The sequence below is a fragment of the Charadrius vociferus genome, unplaced genomic scaffold (genome assembly GCF_000708025.1).
Source record: "Charadrius vociferus isolate BGI_N301 unplaced genomic scaffold, ASM70802v2 scaffold333, whole genome shotgun sequence".
Classification (NCBI taxonomy): Eukaryota; Metazoa; Chordata; class Aves; order Charadriiformes; family Charadriidae; genus Charadrius; species Charadrius vociferus.
In genome coordinates this window covers 423024-438602 of record NW_009647682.1, presented here as the reverse complement: position 1 = coordinate 438602, position 15579 = coordinate 423024, and the positions used below count along the sequence as shown (strand labels likewise).

General features: G+C 45.8%; 1 protein-coding gene across 1 annotated transcript in view; it reads right to left on the bottom strand.

The window, feature by feature from the left end:
- Nucleotides 1–14154, bottom strand: part of IGFN1 (immunoglobulin-like and fibronectin type III domain containing 1) — a 33534-nt gene extending 19380 nt beyond the window's left edge. The window contains exons 1-9 of the mRNA XM_009881338.1: nucleotides 14136–14154; nucleotides 13496–13618; nucleotides 10786–10925; nucleotides 10449–10548; nucleotides 8924–8969; nucleotides 7971–8145; nucleotides 7259–7372; nucleotides 6093–6264; nucleotides 5188–5460 (exon numbers count right to left, since the gene is read on the bottom strand). Coding sequence (XP_009879640.1) covers nucleotides 5188–5460; nucleotides 6093–6264; nucleotides 7259–7372; nucleotides 7971–8145; nucleotides 8924–8969; nucleotides 10449–10548; nucleotides 10786–10925; nucleotides 13496–13618; nucleotides 14136–14154 — 1162 coding nt within the window. The remainder of the gene's footprint in view (nucleotides 1–5187; nucleotides 5461–6092; nucleotides 6265–7258; nucleotides 7373–7970; nucleotides 8146–8923; nucleotides 8970–10448; nucleotides 10549–10785; nucleotides 10926–13495; nucleotides 13619–14135) is intronic.
- Nucleotides 14155–15579: the final 1425 nt, after the last annotated feature.

Below are 15579 nucleotides of genomic sequence, written 5' to 3'. Positions count from 1 at the left end.
CCCCACCAACCCCACCCCCACCAACGCCAGCCCCAGCTGGGAGACCATCCTTCCCGTAGGGAGACCCAACTCCTCCGGCCCCAGCTACACCAGCACCACCAATGCCAGCCCCAGCTGGGAGACCATCCTTTCCATATGGAGACCCAACCCCCCCTGCACCAGTTACACCAGCACCACCAACACCTGCTCCAGCTGGAATACTATCCTTTCCATATGGACACCCAACTCCCCCTGCACCAGCTGCACCAGCTACACCAGCACCACCAATGCCAGCCCCAGCTGGGAGACCATCCTTTCCGTAGGGAGCCCCAACTCCGCCTGCACCAGCTACACCAGCAGCACCAATGCCAGCCCCAGCTGGGAGACCATCCTTTCCGTAGGGAGCCCCAACTCCGCCTGCACCAGCTACACCAGCAGCACCAATGCCAGCCCCAGCTGGGAGACCATCCTTTCCGTAGGGAGCCCCAACTCCGCCTGCACCAGCTACACCAGCAGCACCAATGCCAGCCCCAGCTGGGAGACCATCCTTTCCGTAGGGAGCCCCAACTCCGCCTGCACCAGCTACACCAGCAGCACCAATGCCAGCCCCAGCTGGGAGACCATCCTTTCCGTAGGGAGCCCCAACTCCGCCTGCACCAGCTACACCAGCAGCACCAATGCCAGCCCCAGCTGGGAGACCATCCTTTCCGTAGGGAGCCCCAACTCCGCCTGCACCAGCTACACCAGCAGCACCAATGCCAGCCCCAGCTGGGAGACCATCCTTTCCGTAGGGAGCCCCAACTCCGCCTGCACCAGCTACACCAGCAGCACCAATGCCAGCCCCAGCTGGGAGACCATCCTTTCCGTAGGGAGCCCCAACTCCGCCTGCACCAGCTACACCAGCAGCACCAATGCCAGCCCCAGCTGGGAGACCATCCTTTCCGTAGGGAGCCCCAACTCCGCCTGCACCAGCTACACCAGCAGCACCAATGCCAGCCCCAGCTGGGAGACCATCCTTTCCGTAGGGAGCCCCAACTCCGCCTGCACCAGCTACACCAGCAGCACCAATGCCAGCCCCAGCTGGGAGACCATCCTTTCCGTAGGGAGCCCCAACTCCGCCTGCACCAGCTACACCAGCAGCACCAATGCCAGCCCCAGCTGGGAGACCATCCTTTCCGTAGGGAGCCCCAACTCCGCCTGCACCAGCTACACCAGCAGCACCAATGCCAGCCCCAGCTGGGAGACCATCCTTTCCGTAGGGAGCCCCAACTCCGCCTGCACCAGCTACACCAGCAGCACCAATGCCAGCCCCAGCTGGGAGACCATCCTTTCCATAGGGAAACCCAACTCCTCCTGCGCCAGCTACACCAGCACCACCAATGCCAGCTCCAGCTTGGAGACCATCCTGCCCATAGGGAGATCCAACACCTCGAAAACCACCTGCTGCAGCCCCACCAATACCTGCTCCAGCAGGGACACCATCCTTTCCATAAGGAGCCCCAACTCCTCCTGCACCAGCTACGCCAGCACCACTAAAGCCTGCTCCAGCTGGGAGACCATCCTTTCCATAGGGAGACCCAGCTCCTCCTGCACCAGCTCCAGCACCACCCCCAGCTGGGAGACCATCCTTTCCATCGGGTGATCCAACACCTCTAAAGCCACTGACTGTAGCCCCACCAAAGCCTGCTCCAGCTGGGAGACCATCCGTTCTGTAGGGAGCCCCAACTCCTCCTGCACCAGCACCAGCAATGCCAGCCCCAGCTGGGAGACCATCTTTTCCATAAGGACCCCCAAATCCCCCTGCACCGGCTATACCAACAGCACCAACAGTTGCTCCAGCTGGAAGACCATCCTTTCCATAGGGATATCCAACTCCTCCTGCACCAGCTACACCAGCACCACCAACGCCAGCCCCAGCTGGAAGACCATCCTTTCCATACATATACCCAGCTCCCCCTGCACCAGCTGGGAGAACATCCTTTCCGTAGGGAGCCCCAGCTCCTCCTGCACCAGCTACACCAGCACCACCAACGCCAGCCCCAGCTGGGAGACCATCCTTTCCGTAGGGAGCCCCAGCTCCTCCTGCACCAGCTACACCAGCACCACCAACGCCAGCCCCAGCTGGGAGACCATCCTTTCCGTAGGGAGCCCCAGCTCCTCCTGCACCAGCTACACCAGCACCACCAACGCCAGCCCCAGCTGGGAGACCATCCTTTCCGTAGGGAGCCCCAGCTCCTCCTGCACCAGCTACACCAGCACCACCAGCTCTACCAAAGCCTGCTCCAGCAGGGAGACCATCTTTTCCATATGGAAACCCAACTGCCCCTGCCCCCTCTGCAGCAGCACCACCAACACCTGCTCCAGCTGGGAGACCATCCTTTCCATAGGGAGACCCAACTGCCCCTGCACCCTCTGCAGCAGCACCACCAACACCCGCTCCAGCTGGGAGACCATCCTTTCCATAGGGAGACCCAACTGCCCCTGCACCAGCACCAGCAATGCCAGCCCCAGCTAGGAAACCATCCTTTCCATAAGGACCCCCAAATCCCCCTGCACCGGCTATACCAACAGCACCAACACGTGCTCCAACTTGCCGACCATCTGGACCATAGAAATCCTCCATTTCCCCTACCGAACTGCCACCTGCACCAGATATAGTCCCATCTCCAGCTGGAAGACCACCTGGACCATACAGCAAGCCAGACCTTCCTGCCTGATCTAAGTGACTGCTGGCATGAAGTGTCAGGCCATCCTTGCCATAGGGGGACCTCATTCCTCCTGCAATCTCTGTACCTGCAGCATTCTTTCCAGCTCCAGTCCCTGGACTTGTTCTACTGAGTAGATCACCCTTACCACCTTTACCATGTCCCACTCCAGTTGAATCTGGATCGAGCCCATCTAACAGAGAACTTGCATCAGTACCTCCTAATCTTCCAACACCCCCAAAGCCACCTCTGTAACTATCATCACCTAATTTACCATCCTTGTCTTGCTGAGAGCCCACACCTTCTCCATCATCCATGTCAATGCCAACAGCATCCAGCATACCATCCCCTCTGCCATCCACAGAATGCCATTCATCTGCTCCTCGTAATTCATCACCAGTATCTGCCCCGCCTGTCATAGAATCCTTGCCTCGGACAGGCCTTAATCCCCCTTTGCCTCCGGAGCCCTTTAATCCAAAGACAGTAGCAGCATTTTCCACCAAGTCTACATCTGGGTCTGCTCCAGGAGACTGCCCAAACCCTGTCTTTTCATTTCTGTCGACTCTGCGTAGCCTGTCTTTTCCCAAAAAACTATGGCTTCCATCAACATCAGCGGAGAGGCCTTGACTACCACCTTGACCACCGCCTTGACCATTTCTGTACCAGCCATCATTTTCCACGTCAGTGTCCATAAGATGATCTTCATCACCAAGATATTCTCTGCGTCGAAGTTTCTTAGCTCCATCTTTATCTGGCAATGTTTCTTTCTGCCACTCAGGTTTCTCTCCTTCACCTACTTCATCCTGTCTCCTCTTTCCTTTGGCATCTGTATTGAAGTTGCATTGTTTGATTGGAGGAGATATAATTTACAGGAAGAGAGAAAAAAGATACAGACAATCAATAGGTCATGTATTGCATCAACAACCAAAGAAAATGTGTTAGCATTTGTTAGAATTTCATTCTAGGACACAGAAATATAATATATTTAAATAAATTTAAATTCAGTTCAAATGCTGAATTTTTTCAGTGTCACATTCAGACATAATTTTACATTTCTTAGTTAAAAAGACAATTATTTTTAGTGGAAACATGCTTATTAAAAACGTAACCAAACGAACAAAACCAAAAAAGCAGAAAAGCAAGGCTAATTTCCAGCATAATGGGTCTAATTTAGAGGGGCTTAGATTGCATTTGGGACTCATTAGTTCCTTCTGCCTTCTCCCCACAGCCTTGGAGGAGTTACAGAATATCCCATGAGCAGAGTGGCCATCAGTTCCCACCCTTGAATTAGGATGTCACTGCTACTGAGGCAGCTTGCACATTTGGCATCCTGGCATTTTAGAGACGGCCAACCTCAAGACTAAAGATTCCAGTTCTGTGAACAGCACTGCATTAATCCAAAATTCAGGCTTTTCTGAGATAAACAGTGGAGCTAGCAGGTCATGTACTGTTTTGATTTCCAGGATAGATATCATTTCTGTGGAGCACTAACAGCTCAGTGAACTCAGTGGGCAGTTTCTTTGTATGTCATACTGAACCTGCACTGTTTCTGAGAGGTCATCAAAAAGCCTTTATGAGAGAGACCACTTTTTATGCAGCAGGATCTCAAAAGAAACCAAAGCAACTACCTTTCAGAAGAAAAAAAAAAAAAAAAAGAGCCAGCTAACTATTAATCTGCTTGCACCGAAACGAGTGTTTCCCATCTTCCCAGCTTCCTTTGAGCTTCTTTTAACATGTTTAACCTCTAATTTGGGAAGAAAAATACTATGTAGCAAGATAGTATTGATAGTATAGAATTGATAGTATTGAAAGCTCCTTGATTCCTACAGGGGGCCTACAGGAAAGCTGGAGAGGGACTTTTTACAAGGGCATGGAGTGATAGGACCAGGGGGAATAGCTTCAAACTGGAAGAAGGGAGATTTAGATTATGTGTATGGAAGAAATTTTTCACTCTGAGGGTGGTGATCCCCTGGGGCAGGTTGCCCCGAGGAACTGTGGCTGCCTCATCCCTGGAGGTGTTCAAGGCCAGGTTGGACGGGGCTTGGAGCAACCTGGGCTGGCGGAAGGTGTCCCGGCCCAGGGCAGGGGGGTTGGAACTAGATGATCTTCAAGGTCCCTTCCAACCTCAACCATTCTGTGATTCTGTGATTCCCGGTGTGTTGTAGTGTGTACACACAGTGACAGCTTCATCAAAAACACATATTGAGATATGGACTATTTTTCGATAACTGATGGAGAACATGCTACTTCATAGTAGCTGTAGAGTAAATAAGCCAATAGAATTTGTCAGGGCTAATAAAAAAAAGGAAAAAATTGTCTCATCTGAAGAGGAAAGAGAGTCTAACCAGACCTTCATCTTTCCAACTCTTATTTAGGAACTAGAGGCTCTGCAATTCGTTTCTCAGCATAGAATCATCTCAATGAGCAATCAGGTCGTGAGAGGAATATTATTTTGTTAACACACCTCAAGCTAACACCATGGGAATAATACAGTGTCACTTACACTCTACAATAAGCCAGGCATTTGAGGAGCAGAGTCCAGTGTCGAGCGTGTACATGCCGTTGTCAGAGGGCACAACTTTTTTGATAAGCAGCCGGTGGGTCAGACCGTCGGGTGTTACGGAGATCTGGTGCTTCTCACTTGCCTCGAGGAGGTGGGTTTTGTGTAGCCACACAGCATCATGGCTGGGCGTGCGTAGGATACACTCAAAGACAGCATCTTCTTCTTCAGGACAACGCACATCACTGAGTGGCTGCTCAAATCTCACAGGGATGGCTGCAATGGAAAAATCAAAAGCTATAGAAAGAAAACAGAGAGCTATTTCTGTCTTCCAAGAAAAACTTGTTGCAGCTGAAGGAAGAAAGAAAGACAGACAGGAACTTGCCATTCCCATGAGCGCTGGTTTAAGCAGAAAAAGGTAAAACTGAGATGTGCTCCTGTGCCAAACTCTACAGGACAGAAAAGCAGAAAAGTAGATTTTTGTCTTTATTATCTTCCCAGACATGTGTGGTAATACATCACTGTGATGTGCTGATAATTTGTAGTCATTAATGTATTTCAGCAGCATGATACTTGTCTCGAGTTGGCAGTTATTATTCTGAGCTTACCAAAGGAAACTATAGCATGGGGTAAGGAATTTGCTCACTGTCTTCCAGAAGTCAGAGCCGAAGTGGTACTTGAACCTAGTCTTGTGGAATACAAATGCAACACCCATATCACATAATCACCCTCCTGCTGTTTTTCACCTGTGTCATATAAGGAGCCTTTACTTGGCAACACCAAAAGAGTCTTCTGTAGTTATCAGATTTTACTGCTGAGCTTTGCATATGCTCCTAGATAAAGTTTTCCAGCAAAAGATAATTTATCATTACAGTTGCACATCACATACATCTAACTGAATTCCTTACATTCAGCTTCCAGTTCAGTTGAGAAAACAGGTACATCCTCCACTCTGACTTGATACAAGCCTGCATCTTCTGGCTGCACATCGTTGATAATGAAGTTATACTTTTTGCCAATTCGCCTCAGGCAGTGCTTTCTGTATTCATCCCCTGTTCCATATCTGAGCCTTTCACCATCCTTGGAAGAGAAAGCATATACTCTTAAAGGCAATGCACAACTACTGCAAGGTATTTCAAATAAATCAGGCCAAATTTGTGCTGTGATCATCTTACTGATATAAATGAGTAAGAACAGACAAGTCTACACTCTGTTACTATTTACAGTGGACAGGGCTCACTGCTTATGTGACACACAGGCAATAATGCTGTGCAGAAAGTCTTGCACAGAACAGAGCGTCAGACTCTCAAAAGAGGCAAAACAATAGTGCTTTGCTGGCTCGCATAAGGTTTTGAAGCTTAACTAATACACAGTCACTGTAAGTTTGAAGACAAAGTACTTCCTTTGCTTAGGTTTTAGCAACCTCATAGATGGATAAGCAGGAGAGTCCACCCCTTTCCTGTCTGTGATACACTTGGGTTACCTTCTCCACGTGGTGGCTGCACAGACTTCATGTCGTGCATTTGATTTAGAAGTTCATAGAGTTAGTCTGACCTCCTCTTTAATGAATTCTGATTTCCCCTGTATTAAAGCCACAAACTGCACTTTGACTGAAACATATCTTCCAGAAAAACATCCACAGCACTGATCCCCTGGGGATCACATCAGAATTAGACACAGGACTAGATGGGATGTTTTACTTCCTTGAGTTCTTCTTCCACAGAAGTGAATTATAGTGGAATAACACACTCAAGAAAGTGAATAAAATCAGTCTGTTTTTCTTATGAGATAGCAGAATTTCTGCAGCCTGAAACACACTGATAGGATTTCCTCTTACTGGAAGAGCTCTTGAAGGCAAAAGGATGTCAGTAACTGACTGTTTCCCCTGTACTTGGATCTACAAATCCCAACCTGGACCACACCAACACTTCTCCCTAACCAATCAAGGATTCTGCAATGGACAGACAACCTTAAGAAGCTTATTTGTACTCAGCCACCACCCAGCAGATCAAGCGTTTTCTGTAAGAGCCTTCAGTGGCCGCTGTGAGCTACACAACTTATCTCGCCCCCTCACCTTAAGCAGATAAACTTTGCTGTTACTGTTTTTCAGGTCCATCTCCAGAGAGAATGTAGCTTTACCCTCCTTGTTGACTTTGATGTGTACAAAGTTTTTGACACTGTTTATTAACTGCAGAGAAAGACAGAAGAAGCTAGTAAATGACAAGGCTGCCATGACAGAAGTTCTCAAGCTGTTGAACTGATGTGGAATCCACTTTTTATCTGCATAGAAAAGAGCTACTTCTAACTTTATGCATCTAGAAGAAGCACCTGTAAGGTTCCACAGTTTCCTCCTGTAGGCAAATTATATTTTACATACTCCCTCAAGGTCATTCACACCTTACGCAACCACTATCTGTCCGGGTTTCTACACGTCCCTGTTATGTGAAGGCCAATTTTGACTCTCAGGCATACAACTTTTCAACTTGGGGTCCCAGTTCTCATCAGAGGCAACTGAATACAGAATTTAGCCATGCGGTTTGATGAAAGGGTTACTCTAAGCTCAAATTTATGAGGCGAACTTCAAAAAAGTCAATAGCATTTTCATTTGTATGAGTATAAAGTAGGAGTTCTTTAAAACATTGTCATAAATCATTCTGTCATACAATAGATTTTAATCTACAGAGCAATTTAGGAAGGTTTAGCCTGTTTTCAGAAGCTACTGAGGAACTGTAGGACTTTGCAGTTTGCTAAAAATCAGTGCTTTGAGTGGTTTCAGTTTATTTTACCTCTCCTTGTTCACTCTCTGTGTCCCTCCTCATCTCCTGCAGCTTTCTCAGCATCCCACGGAAGTCAACAATTCCATATTTCATACAGATTTTCTCATAATCTTTCCTGTCTGCATGCAGCAACAGTTGCCAGACTGCTTCTTTGTCCAAGGGTTTTGGTTTTTGTACTGGGGCCCTTAGAACCAGGAGAAAAAAAATATCTAGACATTTTGACAGACAACAAGTCGTCTTGTTTTTCTATACTTAATCCTCTCATCTCTCCATCATTTCTGTAGTTCACTTGGCCCTGTAGATGTAGACAAGAATCGAACTCTTCCACAGAACAGGTTTTCTGCATCTATACTACAAATTAAATGCTGCCAGGGAACAGTCTTGCTCTGGGCCATATAGGGCAAGACTGCAATGCAGTTGTCCACGCTGCTAAATTATCAGCAGAGTCACTGGCACAGTTTGGCCCAGGCCAACTTGCACTGTCCCACGTAATTTCTCAGCACAGTTCAGGATTTTACACAGGCCAGAGATCATTCCCATTAGGCAATGTTTGGAGGTTCCCACCTGGGAAGTGAAGGGATTTCTGCAATGTGCACGCGACAGTTTGTGCAGTTGGCCTGGGAGCCAGGGCTCAGTCCCCAATTAGCCAGAAAGATCGTTACGTGAAGACTTGTCACTTAGTCAGGAAATTACTAGTGAGCTAAAAACAGGAAAGCAGAGAAACAGACCTATTGAGTCAAAATCTTGTGGTGCAGAGGAACATACACCTCATAACGAGTTTGGTACCTGATGATTATCTCAGCCTCAGAGACAGTGGCAAACCATTCTGTTTTGTCTCTCCACACTGAGTCTCACAATAACTTTGGAAACAAGAAGCGTTGCCTTGAAGGTCTATGAAGCTGTCCCCTATCATCAAGAAACAGCTGGGAAGTGTAACAGTGGCCTTCATCACGGAGCCTTACCGCTTCCTCAGCAGCTTCCTGGAGTCCAGAAGCTTCTTCTTTAACTCTGTTAAGGGGGTGGGGGAAACAACAAACATTCAGACACCCAACACTGTAAAATATATCCCCAAAAAGACGATAATGCAAAATACCCACTGACAATAGGCCATCCCACTATGCTGTTTACCTCTGGTGATTTTTTCATACTTTACAAGAAAACTGTCATGAAACTTAGTGACAGTTTTCTGTTCCACACTCATGTCCTTTGAGTGCCATTAAAGTTCATTGCCTCCTCGGGGGCTTTCCTCTCTCTAGAAACATGCTCTTTTCCAGCCCTGTTAACATGTTTGATCCAGCTGTATTTGACATCACAAAATCCTTTTGTAACTCAAACACTTCCAGAATCATTAATTAGAACAGCTCAAAGCCACGTCTAAGACTGTCCCTTTACTCAAAGGTCATTAGCAAGCAGAAAGAGACAACAGAACATTAGACATTCACTATCCCTGCTCTTACTTTATTCTTTACAAGTTTGGGGTAGTAATAATGGGGTAGATAGAGCAGTATTAACTATGCCCCACCAAAAATTAAAATATATATATATGTCTAACTCTAACTTACCATCAGCAGCATGAGCAGGAACATATTTCGCTTTCCTCTTAAAGCCAACTGATCGTTTACAAGAGAAAACAGAGAGAAACAAGCCATAAGATGAATGAGATAATACTCAGACTAACACCAGTAAACCAATTAACTATAAAACCTCTGCATCTGTTACCAATGCAAGACGAAATCCTAATTTGGATTTCTTTGTCAATCTGACATTGACTCCTAGTAATCTCCATCTATAAATGCAGTACTTCTATTGCAATTTACTCTGTGCTTACTGGAGGAGACAGCTTCTGCCCTACGAAGCTTATGGTTTAAGGAACGGTAGGAAATATTAACATCTTGGTTTAGAGCCGGGGAGCCAAGGTGCAAGGATCATCTGGCCAAAGGCAGATAGTTGCCTTCGAAACTTACTTTCCAGGCACACAGGTGAAAGGGACGCTTCCAAAAGTCCATCACCTGCTCAAGTATATTCCTAGAATAGGTCAGTTATATTTTACCCACAAAGTGCCCATTTCTCTCCACTGACTATAAAGGGAAGCAGGGCACCAGGTCAGGTGGTCACCATAGACATCTGAAGTGAAGTGGGATGGATCCCTCCCAAAAGACCGATTTCTTCAATATCATAAAGAAAGGATTAGGCCAATTCAACACTAAATCCAGAGCATATGATTATGGTCCTATGCAGTGACCACAATACCACTTTCTTCTCTTTTGCCTTAAAGCTCATACTGTCATGCAGCCACCAAAGTCAGGGGAGTCACAGAAGATCTCCAGTCCTCAATGAGTGGAAAAATAGACCTTCACACCAAGGATACTTAGACAATGCTCTGGGCACCCACCCCCAGAGGACATGCAAATAGTCAACTATTTGGACATGCAAAGCCAACTATTTGGGACCGCAGGACCTTCGTAACACAGAACTGGTGAATCCTACCTTGTATGATCCTGAGGCCAGCAGAGCAGGAAGCTTCCCCGTATTCATTCACAGCAAAGCAGCGATACAAATCACTGTCACCTGCAGTGAGTTTGTTTATCTTAAAAAGAAGAACATAGTAAGAGCTCTGAGTGATGTCCTGGGGTTCAGCTCACAGCTACTCAAAGACACCTCAGATCTTTCTTCTGTTCCCAGAATGACTCTAAAAGCTTTGTCTGTCTATCTTTGTGCTATCTCAGATCTGGTGACATCTACACATCTACCTGCCCACTGCAGGTTTTTCCTTTCCACTGCTCGCTCTGTTTCAGGAGTCCTGACTGAAATATTTGATCTTTACCTGCAGAATGAATTCATTTGTAGCATTATTGAAGAACATTTCATATTTGGCAGGATCATTCATTTCTCCTTGCGTACGTGCCCATTGCACATCAGGGGTTGGAACACCTTTGACCACAGCTCTGAAAATGGCATTTTTACCTTTGAAAAGAGGCAAGAAATTAGTTATTTAAGACAGGCTTGAACATGAGGACTCTTATGTCAGGCTCCCTGTGTTATCAATACAGTGATCCCTAGACTAAGCCCTCTCTGTTGTTTTAGGCAGAAGCGTTCTTTGAAAATAATTATATCTTTTTGTTTTCTCTGTAAAAGATGCATAAATTCCCAGTTTAAGTTGCATTAAATCCCCAAATCGTTGCAAGACCTTTGCCATATTCTCCACTCTAACTCACTGGCTTTCAAAGAGATTACTTGAAAAGTAACTTTAAAATTCACCACTGACACATATGGTGTCTGTCCATGTTTTTACTGCATAGCCACGTGGATAGAGAAACTATGTACCAAAAGAGCAACTTTTTGGTATCTTGGTCTGATTTTGAACTCCCTCAATATTTGAGCAGGGCCAAGGAGCAAGCAGTTATTAGCTCAAGTCCAGGCTGGGCTACCTTTCCCCACATCAATAATGTCAGGTTTTGCCTGTACTCAATGATAAAAGGCCTTTGAAGTGTGGTGTTAGCCTCTCAGATGTGACTGCCAACATCCTCTGATCATCTCTGAAATCAGCGGTGCTATAGCAAGTTCAGCCTAGGCTGGCTCCTGGCAACTTGTATGCACTACTTGTACCACAACCATGAAATGCCCAAATCCATTCTCATCACACACATATTCCCCTGCAAGTTCCCATTACTTCTCCATTCTTTCAGACTATTCCCTTTGCTGCGACCATGCTGGGCAGGATGGGAAATGACAATAGGACTCACTGGGCTGGAGTCTCCTGTCTCTAGACATCAGTAAAGTTCATCTGTGAACCGTTGCAGCTCCTGGTCTCTTTTTCATTCAGATAAATTTGGATTCATTAGGAGGTGGAAACAAGAAGATACCTCCTCTGCACACTTAAGAAAACATGTTCTTAACAGACAATACTGTAGCACAACAGGTAGGGCCCATGCAGGGCCGGGTGTTTCCCCATGTACTCCCTACATGTCATCTTTCTGTAATATTGTCCTTGTCTGCTAACCCGGCACCACCTTGCACCCAAACACACCAGGATGGGGTTTACCTGCGAGCAAGCTCCTCCATCTCTGCTCCCTGAACCCTGCCCACAGACATCTCCAACAGCTTTACTACTGCCTAGAAGAAACCTTTCCTTTCTCTTCCAAAAGGCTTCAAAGACATAGGAAACACTATGAAACAACACATCAGGAAAGTGACTCGTGTAGGTAAGTGGGAATGTTACAGGGGAGTAAAAATGGAGATGAGTTATCCATGGATGTAGCTCAGGGCAGAAATGATTACTATCTTTCTTTTGCAATAGTTTTGGTCTTCAGGTGACCAACACTGTTAAAAATTCTCCCCAGAAAGTCTTGCAGTATTTCCCACACCCTTCTGCAGTCACCACCAAAAAACTTATTTGATGCAGCAAGCTCCTGCCACGTAGCCAACAGATTCTTACCAAAGGGCATCTTCTGACTTTTTCTGAGATTGCAGTACTATCTATTATTAAAGTCTGTTTCAAACTGATTATACCTTTGCCAAATTTTAGCCATTCTGGCTGCAATTTCCCATGCTTGCTGTCTGTCACAGGACACAACTCTACAGCTAGGAGTATCAGCTAATCCATGCACTGAATGCAACGAGGCAACGATGACAGTTAAAGACACCCATCAGGCATCTGCATAGACACTGAATTCAGTTTACACAGTGACCGACCAGAATGCCCTGGCATTTTGTATATGAACTATGAGGAACCTACTGCAAACGAAATAACTTGGAAAATTTAGACAGGGTGACTGACCACCGCTTGGTTCATGCCCAAAACTTGAAGGTGGAAGGAAGGCAAAGGTGAAGGAGGGATGTACCGCTAGAGGCCACTGTGCTGCTTCAGAAAATCTCCGTGAAAGTCAACAGATGGGTGTGACAACACTGAAATCCAGGGTGCTAGAAACGGTTCAGCCTTGTGAGGAAAGAGGAGCTACACAGTCTGCCCAGGCTATCCCACTCTAAAAAATATGTGACTCTGCAAGGGCAGAGAGATTACTGGAAGGCTTCCAATAGTTTTTCAGTCTTGGCTCATTAGTTGCCTTCTCTGTACTCTAGGCAAGATCCATATTGCTTCTTGAGGGAGAAGTACAGTCTAAATAGCATCAGCAGTCAATATATCTTACTTTAAAAACCAGCTAATTTGATGTGCTGAATGCTCGTAATACAAATTGGTTCAACAGAAAAAAAAAAAAAAACACTTTTTCAACGTGCTTAATCTTTTGTTGCAAAATATTTACTTTCAGAGCTTCCCACAGAATTCATGGGGTTTGTTGTATGCATTAGGAGCCAGATTTTGATCTTGCATACACTAGTGAAAACTCAGGAGACCACCATCAGCACTGATAGAATTTTCACCAGTACAACAAAGATTTTGGCCACACAACATTTTTTTATGGTCTAGTCAAATCTCTTTAGAACCTAGCTTGATTTAATGACGATAATTGTTTCATGTAGGTTAGACATAGAGCCAAGCCTCCAGGTTTATGACTTTGACTTTTCAAGAATCTCACCTTCCTGCAATGTCAGAGAAACAGGTTTCCGCTCAAAGTCAGGTGTACTGCATCCTTTTGGAACATCATCCACAAACTGGGTGATAACAACTCCTGGGATAGAAGATTTCTTGAAGCATTTTACTAGAAAGGCAAGGAAAAAGACATTACATTAAGATAACATGTTTGTCCTTTAGAAACAATCTCTCAATCTGCATTGCCTCCCTGTAGAACAGTAACTGTTGCTGCTCAGGTCCTCTTGACTATAAAGGACCCACCTGCTGCAGTACTACAGGCTGTAAGTGTGTCCAAAGGCTGGAGCATTAAGGGCTGTGATTTTGTGCTGACTTAATGCAAAGGTAGTGCCAAGTGGGAAAATCTGCAATCAAGATCACAATCCAGGGCCACATTGTCTTACAGGTCTAGCGATGATTTGAATAGACAATGCTGTACATCAGTTATTGTTCCAAATAAAGCTTCAAAGTCTGGCATGAGAAAGACAGTATTGAAAAGGTCAGCAGAACCTGATGGGCCAGTTCACGGTGTCCTTCCTTGCGGTGGTGAGAGGCAGATACCCAAATATCAAACAACAGGAAAAGCAAGTTGGGCTTATTCTCAGGGGTACCTCATATAGCTTTCACGGCCATGTCTGTTCTCTCACCTGTCCGATGACTTGTCATGATGCTTTGCTCAGCTGCCTCTGGTCAGCACAAATGACTACAGGTTCTCCTGTGAAAAATACAAATCATTTCATTATTTACAGTTCACAAGGTAAATGACAGACCTTAATACTGCTCACTTTTGCGACACAGTTTGCCCTTCCTCACTTGCCACATCCTAGCAGCGAAGTTGCGAAAGGCGGGTCAATCAACACATGACATGTCTTTCCAAAACACATCATGACACAGTTCTGAACCAACACAAACCAGGTATGAAAATGGCCAGCAGGGTTAAATGGAAAATGTACACATCTAACAGCATCCCTCTGTCACCTCTTCCATTTCCATGTCATCTGGCTTTCCTCCAAAGACCTCCTCTCGTGTTTCAGGCAAATATTACACCACATGGCACTCACGTGGTGAGTTCTGATGGATGGCAAGAGCAGTTGCTGAGAAGAAAGCCACAGAGATGGATGTCTAAACTGAGGCATGAAGCAGAAGCACATCCTGATCTAAATCAGCTTGTCTAAATTAGCAACAGGTCTGAGAGCAGACTATAAGCTACCACTTACTTTAGAAGGAAATGGTGAAGTGTGAACTTGGCATTAACTAGTTATTGTTATAGATCACTCATGTGACCTCCTGCCAAAGGTGTCTCTTTCTCTGTATTTATAAATTGGCCAACGTGTAATGTAACACATCACTATTTTGCAAGCAAACTGTGAAGGCAGATTCCCTGTCATATGAGAGATGCTCAGAAACTATAGAGTTACTGAAGCTCTGAAAGAGCAATTAGATTAGATTCCCATGTGGGATTAATGCTGTGTCTCTATTTACCCTCTGCACTCCTTCAGTCAACACAGAGTCACACAAGAACATGCAACTTTTAACAGTTTCAAAGGCAGGTGGACTTTGTCAGCACACACATGATTTTAATTCTGTTCCCTAAATCAGATGTTCATGCATCCTAACATTGTCACGCCTGATGAAAACTCTGGGTAGGATCGCAACGTTCTCTTGTTATACATTTAGCTTGGAGTTGCATTATCTGTGTGATACTTGGTTTCAGCCATGGGTAAAAGACAACTCAGCTAACAAAAATCATCATCTGTGCTGTATGTGCCATAGATCGGCCAAAGAAAGTGTAAGTCACAGTACTTACGGATCAAATTGTAAACCAAAAGGGTAAATTTTGGTTTTCCGTTAATCAGTGGTTGCAAATAGGAACATAGACGTCTCTCCACAACTAATCACTGGCTGCACTGTTGTCCTTAACACAAGCCCTATTTTAGGGTTCTGCACACTATACAAATCTCATAAATAACTACTGGATCACTACTGTTTACTTGGAAAATCACGCTGTGAGCCTCACTGACTTTAGTGGAAGTGCACGTGAAACAACAGAAACGGGAAATGACTGTGCAAACGACAGCCAAGTAGTCTTTC